This window comes from Filicampus tigris, chromosome 16 (genome assembly GCF_054856515.1).
Source record: "Filicampus tigris isolate MCC_2025a chromosome 16, RoL_Ftig_1.0, whole genome shotgun sequence".
Lineage (NCBI taxonomy): Eukaryota > Metazoa > Chordata > Actinopteri > Syngnathiformes > Syngnathidae > Filicampus > Filicampus tigris.
Genome location: NC_141232.1, coordinates 9,787,269 through 9,801,301, shown reverse-complemented (window position 1 = coordinate 9,801,301; position 14,033 = coordinate 9,787,269). Strand labels below are relative to the sequence as shown.

The 14,033-nt window shown below is 43.3% G+C and overlaps 1 protein-coding gene across 2 annotated transcripts; it reads left to right on the top strand.

The window, feature by feature from the left end:
* The first annotated feature begins 509 nt into the window (after positions 1-509).
* actb2 (actin, beta 2) lies at positions 510-8,670 on the top strand. 2 transcript variants are annotated; one of them, XM_086056113.1, is made up of 6 exons: positions 510-528; positions 6,350-6,479; positions 6,568-6,807; positions 7,132-7,570; positions 7,649-7,830; positions 7,908-8,670. In XM_086056113.1, exons 2-6 carry the CDS (start codon positions 6,357-6,359, stop codon positions 8,049-8,051), a joined length of 1,128 nt encoding a protein of 375 aa, XP_085912239.1. In that variant the 5' UTR covers positions 510-528; positions 6,350-6,356; the 3' UTR covers positions 8,052-8,670. The 2 variants fall into 2 exon arrangements, with proteins under 2 accessions (XP_085912239.1, XP_085912238.1); XM_086056112.1 differs by lacking the exon at positions 510-528 and adding an exon at positions 5,037-5,192.
* Positions 8,671-14,033: the final 5,363 nt, after the last annotated feature.

Genomic DNA, 14,033 nt, shown 5'->3' with positions numbered 1-14,033 from the left:
GCCTTTATTGATCCCACAGTGGGGAAATTTTCATTGTTACAGTAGCAAAGATATAGGTCACACAACATACTACAAATGCTTTGGACAAAAAAAAGAAAAAAAAACAAATACTCTGTGAGTATTTTTTATACTGAAACAGAAATTAAAAACAAAAAGATGATGGTTCCAATATACATTACCACATACAAACAAACCACCATGTCAATATCCAAATACTGTAGGCAAAAAGGTAAAAGTAGATTGTTAACGTATTGAAAACGTATTGTTAACGTTAATTACAGTGAATAAAATAATTTGGGCTATTCCACAAAATCGCGCCTGTTGATGACGTTAAGAACTGTTTGGTTTGAAAATGCATCTTTGGTGCGTCATATAGACATGAAAGAGCGTTGGGGGACTCTTTGATCAACTATAGAGCTATAAATTGATCGCGCTTATACCTTCTGAACTCCTCTGAGATCGTCACTGCTTCGAGACAGCACGTCCAGAACTTTTTCCTGAGTTCATCGCTTCGAGCATCCAACTGAGGTATGCTCTGCTCTACTATATTACCTAATTGCTGCTGAGATTTTTTTCGCTGTTGGTACAAAGACAGGGTTAGATATTTTTTAGACTTGGTGAAAGATTTCTTTGTACAGCTGGTCTCTTATGTGACAATTAAACATTTATGTCCAAATATCCTTGAATGCTTTAGCCATCATGTTATTATTGCTATTGTAAATTTATTTGCGGATAAATTCTGTTTTGATGATTAATTACATGGAGGTTTGGGGAATCAGTAAGGGGACAGAACTAAGTTATGTAAAAGATTTGACATGAGATTACTTTTTGGTTCATCTTTGTGATTATAGAAGCTGTGGACATCTTAAATTTGTATAGATTTGAGAATTAAATGAATTGCGCTTTGATGAAAGCTAGCTGCAGGTATTAGGAAATATTTTTGGGCATGTTAGTGATAAAACCCTGTTGGCATCTTGTATTTTTATACAATTTGAGATTTAGATACATGGCACTTTGATAAGAAGACCTGTGATGTGTGAATGAGTGTGTAGGAGGCTGGATGGTGTCACATGTTAGTTGCTGAATATGGCATAAGATGTGGAAGATCTGGAAGTTAGGAATGTGAAGCATCAATATGAAAAGTCTTGCCAATTGAGACTGATAGCAGAGAAAAATAAGACACCGGTTCAACACACCATGGTGGGGTTGAATAAAAGTGTGTGCGTGTGTGTTCATGGTCTTGCGTGCTTGCTCATCCATGATATTGCATTGCTGTAATATTGTATTATAAAATTCTGTGTTTTTCTCAAAATGTTACAATATGGAGTCTATGTACTTTGAAGTGAAAGTGATGCTTTTATGTTTAGTTGTCATTTGATGGTTTTGTGGTTAAAGTTGCTCAGTCATCAGGTTTGCTTGAGAGCCTTAAAAGGCACCCAAAGCCTTCACTTTTAGCCAATTGGAGCTTTGAACACAGGGAGGAAGTAAAGTTTGTATTGAGGAATAGGAACACAAGAGGAGGGCCTCTGTTGTGACTTTATGAGGAACCAAGGCCATTAGCGCTGCATGTGCTTATTATTACATGAGTTTGGTACACAAAAGTTGGTCATGTATTTGAAGCATGTGAGCATTAGGTCATAATAGTCAATTTGTCATATTGTAAAAAAAAAAAAGGCCACAGCAGATTTAGGCTGATAATTATTACTAGAAAGATGTTTGTGTCGAGCAACTCTTAACATTCACAGTACATACACATATGTGCTTTGATCCAGATTAAATGACAAATATTCAGGCTAACTGCTCTCTTTGAACATGATGGAAGATACTGCACTGCTCAGGATCCCTTGATGTCCTGTGAGTGTGGGTGTGGAGGCAAAGAAGTGGGGGTTGTAGTCAGTTTGGGCTGTAAATGGGAAGCTAATCCAATCTAGAAACTACAAGCCAGCTGGCAGACACATATGCACAGCTGGTAACTGGCCCATTCCTTGGAGTAAGACTATTGCCGTGGTGACCCACGGATCAATGACGCTGCAGACAACCAATCTATTGGCCGTTTCATGAAAGAGGGGTAGAGATGAAGGAGGGGGCGAGGGAGGCAGGAAGGGGGCGAGTGAGGCAGCATTGGTGAATGGCGTTTCCCTGTGACCAGCCACAGATGGCAAACAATAGGTGACTGGGTTACTTTGCATAAGGCCTGCAGCATGACAACTTCCTTGATTATTTTGCACAATTGAAGAAGCCACTCAAGTGTAGAAATTGTGAGTCACTGCATTGAATGAGAAAAGAAAAAGTCCTGAGATTGCTGCATTTGGGTTCAAATCAGACCAGACAATTGACACTTTTTTGGTTACACATATGAAGCAGGCAATATCCTCTGATAAGATTGCATTTGATGGTTACGAGCTACAAAAGTGTTGTCATTGCAATAAGCTTCGCAATTGTGTGTGTGTAATAAGAGATGTCATTTGATAGTTTTTGTTTTTTTCAACAAATCTTTAAAGCGGAAGTCAAGTAAATGTCTTCACAATAACATGTTCTATACACGCCTGGTAGTCTAAACACAGTATTCTGATTTAAGTAGCAAAATCCACCCGATTTTAACCATCTGAAGGGGCGGCCATTTTGCTGTCGACTGAAAATGACATCACAGTGTCTAAGGTCTCAGCTTGCAAATGTCACATGACCAAAACCAGAAAAGAGGTGAGCCGCAATCTGCCCTTACAATTGCCACCAATACTTATGGTTTTTTTTGTTTTGTTTTCCATTTAATATTTACATTTACAGTATGTAACTACATTTATTTTTTGATAGCATGATATATATGTAGTAAATGGTTTCTACATGTAATACGACAATTGATCAGCGGGCCTTTTGGTATGAACCGAAACTTGTGGCAGAGGAACAGGTAGCTACGTCACAATGGATGACGTGAAACCGGGAGTGGCAATGAATGAATTTGTGGCACAACTTGGCTGCCAGGCGGGTTGGTTTGCTCGTTTGATTTGAGCCGATGACCTCGCACGAGGGTGTCGCAACCTATTTTTCAAATCACTGGCAAACTGTTTTGTGTTGGAACTGCATTGCATATAGCTTGGTAGATTTGTTTGTGTGCGTCTGCGTGCATGTGGGCGTTGTCGTTATATATTGTTTGGCTGACATGGGTCAGCACAAAGCAAGGCTTATTTTGCTGTCAGAATGCAAACACATGCACTGTCATCAGAATGGGATTGTGCTTATTGGCTGTTGCTCTTTGAGTTCCACACTCATATAAACACACGTGCTTTAGTGTTTAGTTACTCATTGACTTCTATATTGACACATCTGTGTGATCACCTGTCATTGGATAGGATTATAAAGTCACGTATGTACCAGAACCGCAGTCAACTTTTGCACTCATCGGGTAGCAAATGTTGCACTCTTTCATTTTTTAATAGTTGGCCATGTGTATCATTTTATGTATGACGGACCCTGAGTTGAAAAATTGGTCAATCACTAACTAGTCACATAGTAGTCATTAAGCAGGTTTCGCAAGCATGCTGTCCAGATGAAACATTCTGATATGTGCATCTTTACTGATGCAGGTTCAGAGCAAGCAACATATGATGGCAGTCATGTTGCAAATACTCACACGCTGTTATGACATGTGAGAAGAGTCCACTCAGGACACTGTGCCCAACACTTGGCTGGATGAAATTCCCTTGGAGAGGTGTTGACAGCGCACAACTCAAACTGGACTGTACAACCAGTCAAATATAAATAGCATGCATATCCAAAGGCCTTATTGCTTACACCCACTGACAGGTCATTTAACGCAATGATTGAGTTAGCATCATAAAAGTTAAATTTTGTCACATTGTGCAGAATATAATTACTGTCACCATTATCAAAATGGGCTCCACGGTCACCATGAATCACCCACTCATATCCTTGGAAACCTCGGGGCACTCCCTCTTGGCTGGTTAAACATTTCCCAGCCAATCCTCTTTACTCTGTTATGGCACCAACATAGAGGAGAGGTATCCTCTTATCCGTTTTGTCATTGAGAGTTAGCACAAGTCAAATTAATAGCATCTCCATAAAGGTTGAGGTAGGATTATTAGAGGTAAACTGTTGAGGTTAAGGCCTGTCCATCAATAAGTGGTCCCGGTTAGCCCATATAACTGATTTTTCATTGCATGGCATATGCCTGAATAGCTTATTTGGACTAAGAGGAGCTGCCTCACTCATCATCATTTGGTTATTATCTTTATGGTCATATGAGGATAATTATCATATCAATTTTAAACTAGCGTGAAGTGTGGAGGAATAGCGGTCAAGGCTCTTAAAAAGGTATTGGAATGTTTGCAATAGAGGAAGAGGAAATGTTAAAGAGGAGGAAGAGATGTAGATGCTTGTTGCCTGCAACTTTAAATGGCTTGTGTTCTGCTTGGGTGTGAGACTCCTGATTGCAGTTGGGATACCAGACAGAAGGATAAGGTTAAAATGGAAATATCGTGTGATCGTGGAACACTTAATTGAGAATTATCCCCTAGCTAGCTAGCAAGCAAGCAGGCAGGCCTTGGCAAACAAGGGAAAGGGGTGGCCTACAAATGTGGTCATTCCCCAGTCTCCCTCTATTATGTGTGTCATGCTGGCGACCTGGTGATGTTGTGTCTCACACTGACCCCACACCTGCTTTCCAAAAGTGCTTAGTAACATCAGCATCACTCCATTGTAAATCTGATGTATTTAGATTTAGATTATTGCTTTCAGCAGGATGTGGCCAGTCTTGTCCATTTTAATGTGAAAGAGATGATCATGCTTTTGACAATTTTTGCGTGGCTTCATTTAACGTGTAAAATGCTCTTATCGAGGGATTAAGCTAGCAATGTTCTCCACATCAATCCAGCCCCACTTTATTTTTCTTCAATCCTTTAGCCATGATCGCCTCCCTCTCGCTTGTCGCCCTCAAATCGCGAGCGCTCAGTGCAGCGCGGCGTGCACGCGACGTGCCCGGTGCATGACGCTGGACCAATCAGAAGGCGCGATTCCCAAAGTTTACCTTATATGGCATGAGCCGGGCCACGAAGGCGGTATAAAACTCGCGTTTCGGGTGCGAGCTGATTCACTCTGAGCACCGTCACACGCAGCTCGTGCGGGATATCATTTGCCTGAAACCACTTCCCTTAAAGCGAAAACCCCCCCACCCAAAGGTAAAGAAACTAATTTTGTGTTTAATCCGAATATTTACAATGCTTTCTTCAATTTGTGCCAGGTATGTTAAAATGAAGTTATGTAATGAGTTTGACAACTGTTTGCGACCACGAGGCTCTATTGTCTGAACATTAGATCATCATATTGGCCGATGAAAGCTTAAATTACTTAAGATCATGCTCACTTTGATGTTTTTTAAGTGATATTCAAGGCCCGTGGCTAGCTTTAGCCGGCCTTGGCGTTGCTGCACTTCTCAATCAGCTTTGTAACCGGCTTATGATGAATGCAACCTTTTGAGTTGCGCTTAGCGGTGGCTTAACGTGTATTTGACGTTGTACCCTTGCAAGCATACAGTCTGCGCTTTCTACGGCTTAATGTTTGGCGTCGAGCAAGGTGGTTCTTAATTGGTGTTGAGGGTGTCTGGACCCCGGCTGCTCCTTTGTGCGCGCTGCAGCGGGGTGTGACCTACTTTAGCATGTTAGCTTAGCGCCGCCATCGTGCTGCTGCCACCGCCCTTCATTCTTCTGTTTGCATAATTTCAACCATTTCCGCTTCCTGGTAACATAGGGCATTTTAACAAATGCCTTTAAATGTACCACATTATTTTTATTAATAAAATTGTGCTAAATTAAGTAAAAATTTAGAAATTAGTTAAGGCGTGGCTTTTGGGAAATGTCTTGGTCTGGAGCATGACTCAACGCCAGCCGGTGCCTTAGGCTACAGTTGGATGGCGTCAACTTTAAAAAATGTTCTTCCTAGTATGAGTAGCAATGAGCGACGACAGGTTATTGCGTTACTAGTGAGACGCCCCCAAAATGGGGCAATGAGAGGAGGACGTAACAATGAACTGGAGGGAGTGGTCGCCGCAGTACCAGTTGACTGCTCTCAGTACTCTGCCGCCCTGGCTGTGCGCCATGGCGCCGGTAGCTGCAAAGCTGCTCAAAACCCGAACCATGCCCTTATATGGTAACAAGAGCACACAGCGCCACTTCCTTTTGTCTGGCCACAAGGAATTTGGCTCGCGCGCTCCTCCTAGTGGCCGCCTGAGTCACTTCCTCATGCAGTCAGGAAGTGAGAGCGGTGACAAATCAGGAAGGATTTCAAAGTGGTTGCGGTATGTGAATGTTAATGGCTTTTTTTCTCCCCTCATTTTCAGTTCAGCCATGGAAGATGAAATTGCCGCACTGGTTGTTGACAACGGATCCGGAATGTGCAAAGCCGGATTCGCTGGAGATGACGCTCCTCGTGCTGTCTTCCCCTCCATTGTCGGCCGCCCCAGGCATCAGGTGAGGGACACTGCTTTTTGCATTTAGATTTAAAAAAAAAAAAAAAAAAAAAAAGTGACATTGGTAGTAATTGAGTTTTTGCTTTTAGGGTGTCATGGTTGGCATGGGACAGAAGGACAGCTACGTTGGTGACGAGGCCCAGAGCAAGAGGGGTATCCTCACCCTGAAGTACCCCATTGAGCACGGTATTGTGACCAATTGGGATGACATGGAGAAGATCTGGCATCACACCTTCTACAACGAGCTGAGAGTCGCCCCCGAGGAGCACCCAGTCCTGCTCACAGAGGCCCCCCTGAACCCCAAAGCCAACAGGGAGAAGATGACCCAGGTATGCTTGTACACAAGCCACTGTAGAAATTAACCTCATTTCCTCTCCCTCCATTCGATTCTCATTTGCCTTCCTCCCTCTCTCCAGGATCTCTCTATGAGATGATCTGTCATCAACAGGTCTCTTGACTGTGTGCCTTTTTTTCTTCCTTTAGCTGAACAATTAGATTGACATGCACAAGTGTGAAGGAATGTTGAATTTCTGCACCTTGTTTCTACTAACGTGAATCTGATCCTCACATTTAATGCATGCAGAAATGCAGTGGTCACCAAAGGTAATGTCTCTATTATGCAGTCATGCTCAAGTGTTCTCTTCTGTCCACAGATCATGTTCGAGACCTTCAACACACCCGCCATGTACGTTGCCATTCAGGCTGTGCTGTCCCTGTACGCCTCTGGTCGTACCACCGGTATCGTCATGGACTCCGGTGACGGTGTGACCCACACAGTGCCCATCTACGAGGGTTACGCCCTTCCCCACGCCATCCTGCGTCTGGACTTGGCCGGCCGCGACCTCACAGACTACCTCATGAAGATCCTGACAGAGCGTGGCTACTCCTTCACCACCACAGCTGAGAGGGAAATCGTGCGCGACATCAAGGAGAAGCTGTGCTACGTCGGCCTGGACTTCGAGCAGGAGATGGGCACCGCTGCCTCCTCCTCCTCCCTGGAGAAGAGCTACGAGCTGCCCGACGGACAGGTCATCACCATCGGCAATGAGAGGTTCCGTTGCCCCGAGGCCCTCTTCCAGCCTTCCTTCCTTGGTATGTTCAGTGTCAAAGCCTGAAATGCGTCATGAGAGTCTTGGAAGTGCACCTGCTGACGATGGCGTGTGCTCTTAGGTATGGAGTCCTGTGGCATCCACGAGACCACCTACAACAGCATCATGAAGTGCGACGTTGACATCCGTAAGGACCTGTACGCCAACACTGTGCTGTCCGGCGGTACCACCATGTACCCCGGCATTGCTGACAGGATGCAGAAGGAGATCACAGCCCTGGCCCCATCCACCATGAAGATCAAGGTGAGAAACTTCCCCTCCAGTGGTGAAGTGAAAATTGATGGCAGGTTTGCTAACGGTGATTTTTGTCCCCCATACAGATCATTGCCCCACCTGAGCGCAAATACTCCGTCTGGATCGGAGGCTCCATCCTGGCCTCTCTGTCCACCTTCCAGCAGATGTGGATCAGCAAGCAGGAGTATGATGAGTCCGGCCCCTCCATCGTCCACCGCAAATGCTTCTAAACAGACTGTTCCTCCTCCCCTTCCCCAACCAAATGCCCAACATTTTCAGCTCTGTGCAAAACGACCACAACATTCTCATACATATTCAAGCGCAGGGCCTGTTGACCAATTCACTGGCATGGCTTCTGTTAGTTTTTGGCGCTTGACTCAGGATCAAAAGAAACTGGAACGATGGCGGCGGTAATGTTTTTGGCAAGGTTCAATAAAGCACCCCCAGGGTTTCTGCAGTTGCATCTGGGGACTTAAATGTACATGTATTTCTTTGAGTCATTCCAAATGTCTGTTTAACTGCATAACACACGATTCCAAATGGTAACCGCATTATTCAGACACGTATTTGCCTCTATGAAGGCTGCCCAGTGGTTGGTGCATACTTAACATGGTGGTAGTATCGCTTGTATGTAAATTATGTCTGGGTTTTTTGTACTTTCAGCCTTAAAAATATCTTGGTCCTGTTTATTTTTTTTTTTTGTTATGCAAAGCCCAGTTGTGACCTGTTCTTCCCCCTGTTGGCAGTTTCATCCCCAGGGTGGTGGGGCAAGGGGTCCAGAGGTGATGTGGGGTGCCAGACAAGTACACTGACTATCCCAATAAAGTGCACATGTGTTCAGACCAGAAACTGCTTGTTTTTTTTTTCTGTATTAACCGAAGTCAAAATTTCATTATGCTCAAACTTGTGACTGCTTTTTTTTTAAAAGAGAAAAAAACTTCAGTTGGTGAACTTTAAAACTAGGTCACAACGTGCATTTTAACAGGAATGAATTGAGTTTTCCTATAAGTAATTTTGAGCAAAGTAGTTGAAAGCGACAACTGCACAAGCTTTGGGTGTTTTTATCCAGAGAAAGTGAGTAGTCAAAATGATGAAAGGGTGTTTGCATTGTAGATTACATCAAATAAGATTCAGGTGGCAGTTGTGCTAATGCCAAATTTAGAGAAATTAAGTATGATGGATCTAAAAGCAGTTTAAATTAAATTGGCCCTTTGCAATAAGAGTCCCTTTGCAACTATGAACGTTTTTTTTCCCCCAAAACGTTTTCCTTTTATGCTTAAAGTTGTACTGGCTGAACAAAAACACTGGTATTCTGGAGAAGTGGGTGCTTCAGCCTAAAAGTATATCACTTAAAATATAGCTGTGTACGTGCAATTTCGGTCCTTTGTCTACAAGAACACTCGCGAATGATACTGTTATAAACAAACGAAAAGTGCTTTTCACGTAATTCATGCAGTTACCTATTTTGGCCGCTAGATAGAGTTAAAGATCCATTACATGCAACAACAACTGTCTTCGCCCATTGATTAATACAGTACTCAATCGACGTGCAATTACGAAGATTGAAAGCATGTTTGTGTGCTATGTATAGTTACACCTTTAAAAAAAAAGAAAGCCGTTCAGGAGGAGGATTGCCTTATAACACGAATAGTGCAAAAATGCACTATTAAATCCGTTGGATAGCACACAAAGGATAAGGTGCATGATACTAGTACCCACACCCTCATCGTCTATGTGTAACAGACCATGACAGCATATATCCAGCAGTAGCTCCGGTAACACCAAGTCCATTAATCAGGTTGTCCTGTTATGAAGTAGGCTACTGCTGCATAGTGGAACAGATGGCAGTTGAGGAAACACATCTACGTGAACGTACATTTATATTACCGATGCATACATCAGCAGAGGTTTGTGTTGCTTCTATGAGTTCATACATGCATCTATTAGGGCAGGATGCGTGCAAACAGCCGTCTGCATTCACTTAGACTGTGTGTGTGAAGTGGCTTCAGTATTGGAAATGTATTCTATTCCACTGCAGCACCCCCCCCCCCCCCCCCGCCTCCCCCCACCCCCGCACCGCCCTATGATTCTGCTGAGACTGCTTCCCCTCTGATATCCTTTTACTGCCCCGCCAGCAAAACACTCACGAGCAAGGGAACGGTGCTTGCTGGGCGTGTAATGTTACTGGTGTGCGCTCGCCCGCGCCTGTGTGCGAGCACACATACACTCCCATACCTACATCCACCTATTTGAGTTTTTTTTAAAGAGCTGATACGATAAAGATTTTATGTGGTCATCGATTTACTTGAGCTGCAAGGTTTACTACCTGTCGTGGCCATTGAACCTCTACACACGCAGTACTCATTTTCCCCAGCAGGTGCAGCCAAAGCACCACACAAACCGTGTTTGTCAGAAAGAGGCCTTTTTAAAAATAATACATAATGCTGCCACTCGCCGTTTTATCCTCAAGAGTGTTTAGATACTCTGTTTGTGGAAAACGCTCCCCCAAAATTCCGTTTTCTTGAAAATAGCATAATTTGAATGACTGACAGCAGCAGATGTGAAGTTTCTTTCAGCGAGGTTCAAACTGAGAAAAAAAAACTCAGAATATTGAACAGGAGACTCAAGTTGTAGCCTACACTTATTTTCTCTGTCTTTTCCATAGCCGTATTTAATAATGTGTTTCGTACCCATAAGGGGTAAATGAATGCATGAATAGAAACTAATGCTATCCGGGAAATTCCAGTGGGCTAGATCTGACCAAATATAGCTTGTGAGTACAGTATTTGTCCTGCAGAGGTCAAAATACAGGTTAAATATATTGGTATGATTAAATTCCTAAATGTGTACATGGTTAAAGTATCTAAGCCGACTCTAATCCATGTTGATCTTTTTGTGGTAACTGAAACATGTCTGATATTACCCATCAAACTCATTCAGCCTGTTTGCAATAAACATGCTGAGTTCCTCTCAACATTGAGTATCGTATAACAGTGGATGTTAAAAAGGCAGTATAAGATGACATAGTGGTTAGCATGTGTGCTTCACACAATCGAGGTTCAGGGTTTGTTGCTTCCACATTCCAAAAACTTGCAAGTTAGCTTTATTGAAGACTTTAAAATGTGGTAGCAGTAGTTTTGCTTGATAAAGTAACCCACCAGGCCATATTAAAGTGACCAAAACAATCTATTAATTCAGCAAGCGAGTCTCACTGCATGGGAGCAAACAGCGCTAGAGAATGTTAAATTCGAATAAATAGATTGCTTAAATGCCTTAGTTATTTAGTCCTGATGATTCCCGATTGAGTGTCTTGATTATTGCAGCTTTCAAAGCTAAAAGCAGTGAGCTGGAAACTGTAATATCTATCTGTTGCCTGGCAACAACAATAAGACAGTAATCGAGGCAGCATGTTGAAGGTAATTAGAGAAGCAATGAGGATTGTGCAAATAGAAGAAAGACAAATACAAGAGCAAACCTAATGGGAAATTCTGAGCAAATGAGGGAAAAAGAAAACGGAAATAGTAATCAGGTTGGAAACCTTGCAGGTACTTTTTAGTGCATCACTAATGTACAACAGCACGACATTTGTGGTTGTCGGTTTTTGAGGAAACCCCTGTGTTTTCTCAGAGCTCTGACCGCGCACCCCGCGCACAGGAACACAATTTACGAGCAACTGTAAATTTTATACATTAGATACCTATGGAGTGTCTCGACGCATTTTTGCAATATGACTAAGTGGGTGTATGTGTGACCGTATGTTAGTTCTCCAGCACGCTACACCACCACCACCACCCCCAAAACACACACACGCACACACACGCCACTACCACCACACCCACTTGCAGTAAAACCCTGCAAGGCACCATCTGGTGATTGACAGGTACCCCATGAGACCTGCAGTTGAATTGCTTCATATGGGGGGTTGGTGTCACTCATGGCACAGGTTCATGTTTTTTGCATTCGTGTGTTTGCTTCAGCCCATCAGAAACCACGACGCTTCAATTAAGCCTTCCTCGGATTAGTCGTGCTGCAATGCAGTGGTACTTGCCTCAATAAGAACGACAGTACGGACTGGAGCAGGAGATCGTGAAGGAGTTAGCCCCGTGGGCATGCAAGCTCTCTGTGGAAGTGTGTGAGCAGAATGGGTGGGGTCACCTATGAGATGTGTTATTTATTGCCGCTCCCGTGGTTGTGGAAAAGACGTGTGAATGTGTCTCTTCTGGCGTTATTACGAACTGAGGGGTGCAGGTGCTTATGCGGGGGACATATCTTCCTGTATTTATTTATTTACACGTCCTTTCCAGACAGCAGTGAACCCCCAACTGAATTAATCAATGCTGTCTCTGTGCTCTTGTCCCCTGTGGGTTTATGCAGCCACAGGCTTAATCAGTTATTCTTGTCACCAACTCTAATCATTTACCATGTATTGACCAAAAGCTCCGACAATGTTATTCTGAGAGGTGGTTTGAATAAGGTGAAATTGGTAATAAATGTAGACTTTGTGTTACAAGTTTGCTTAAGGTGTGACTTGTACTTGCTGACATTAAAAACAGGTGTGCAATATCGCTTCTGCAACATTGTGGCTAGCACTCATGATTAATACGTGCTTTTCTTTGACAGCTCAAGAAGGATTTGTGTAAGGGTGTAAAACGAGTCAGTAAAAATACAAAAACAGAGGAATGCGTTCACATGTCCCACTAATCTTGACTGTGGAATAACTGTGATGTTTGTGACATTACATCAAATTACAAAAGTGACCTTTTGGATTAGATTGCATGCTTGCCTTTTGAAGGTTACATGGTGTTGTTTGACAGTTGCGATTCTGCAATGACATCGATTTGTTTTCGAGAGTCAATTTCTTCCTCAAATAGGCGTGCTGTCAATTCTATGCATCATGTATAAAACGTCCTGACTGTTCTGCATGAATGAGTTCCACAAACCACCCACCTCTAAAGTGGAGATAAGAGCCCCCACCATCACCGCGATATTTGACAAGAAAAACAAGAAGATGAATCCTGCCAAATGTTTGTGGGGTGAAGAGAGCAACAATGGGACCGTAATCTGTACCCATTGTCTGGATTCTCAATTGGAGGGAGGAGAACAAAGGGCTCCTCGGTCCCTTCGGAGGGCTCAGCGCGGGACATCGCACACATCTGATCCCAGCCTGGGCACTCCCTCTCCGGCTCCTGTCGAGGGTGAGAGTCGCCGCGAGGGCTGCGGATGATCAGCCTCTAGTTCTACTTCATCCGGGATATGTTGTCCTTCTAGGGGTGATCTCATCGAAGCGTGTGTATATAATTTGCGTTATCCCTCCGTTTATTGACGAACCAGGACGTCATTCTTCCTTCACTGACTCGCAGCCTCCTGGTTTGCTCGACGGGCGGATCGCCTTGAAACCGACACTGCCAAGAAAGGAGGGGCTGGAGGAGTCGCGAAGAGGGGGGAGTGACGTGGGCATCTTGAAACCGTGTCAGATTTTTTAATCAACATTTGTTGGAACTGCATAAGGCGCACTCGCGCGGCAGTGGAAAGGAGGAGAGGAGCGCAGAGGGAAGTTTCGGGGTTCGCTTGTAGCTTCCAGTAGAGTTTTTGCATAATCGATATAAAACGACGGTATTTCTTTCCTCTTCTGATGCAAATTTGAGTACCTACTGAATGCGCAAAGGAGGCATACAGCGGCACCGCCCCCCTTAGGACTGTTATGGGGGATTTGCATCTCGAAGGCTCCGTTAGATAAAAAAAAATAAAAATAAAATAAAATAAAAAATAATAATTATTATTATTATACAAATACACAAACAGACACTATACACACATACTATATATATATATATATATATATATATATATATATATATATGTATACATATATGTGTCTATATATATATATATGTATGTGTATATATATGTGTATACGTAATATATGTATGTGTGTGTGCGCATAACAGTATGGAACATGTAAGTACAGTACAAGTAATGCAGTTACAACGTTAAAAACACTGCAGCGTTTTCACTGTTTCCCCTGTGCTTTGCGCGTCCATTCTAATCAGCGTGGAACTGGTGAATGTGTGGGGGTCGCCTTGTAACCCCACCACCAACAACAACCATCGTATCACCCCTCAAGTTTGATCGCGTAGTCCAGTATAGAGGGGAGAGGGAACCTTGAAACGGCCCTGCCTTTCTCGCTCCAAAATGGATTTTATAGTGCTGGT

Excerpts from the sequence above, each read along its gene's own strand:
- actb2 (XM_086056113.1), top strand. The coding sequence starts at position 6,357 with ATGGAAGATGAAATTGCCGCACTGGTTGTTGACAACGGATCCGGAATG. Across the intron at positions 7,571-7,648 it reads CTTCCAGCCTTCCTTCCTTG|GTATGGAGTCCTGTGGCATC; the intron begins GTATGTTCAGTG and ends GTGTGCTCTTAG. Across the intron at positions 7,831-7,907 it reads CATCCACCATGAAGATCAAG|ATCATTGCCCCACCTGAGCG; the intron begins GTGAGAAACTTC and ends TCCCCCATACAG.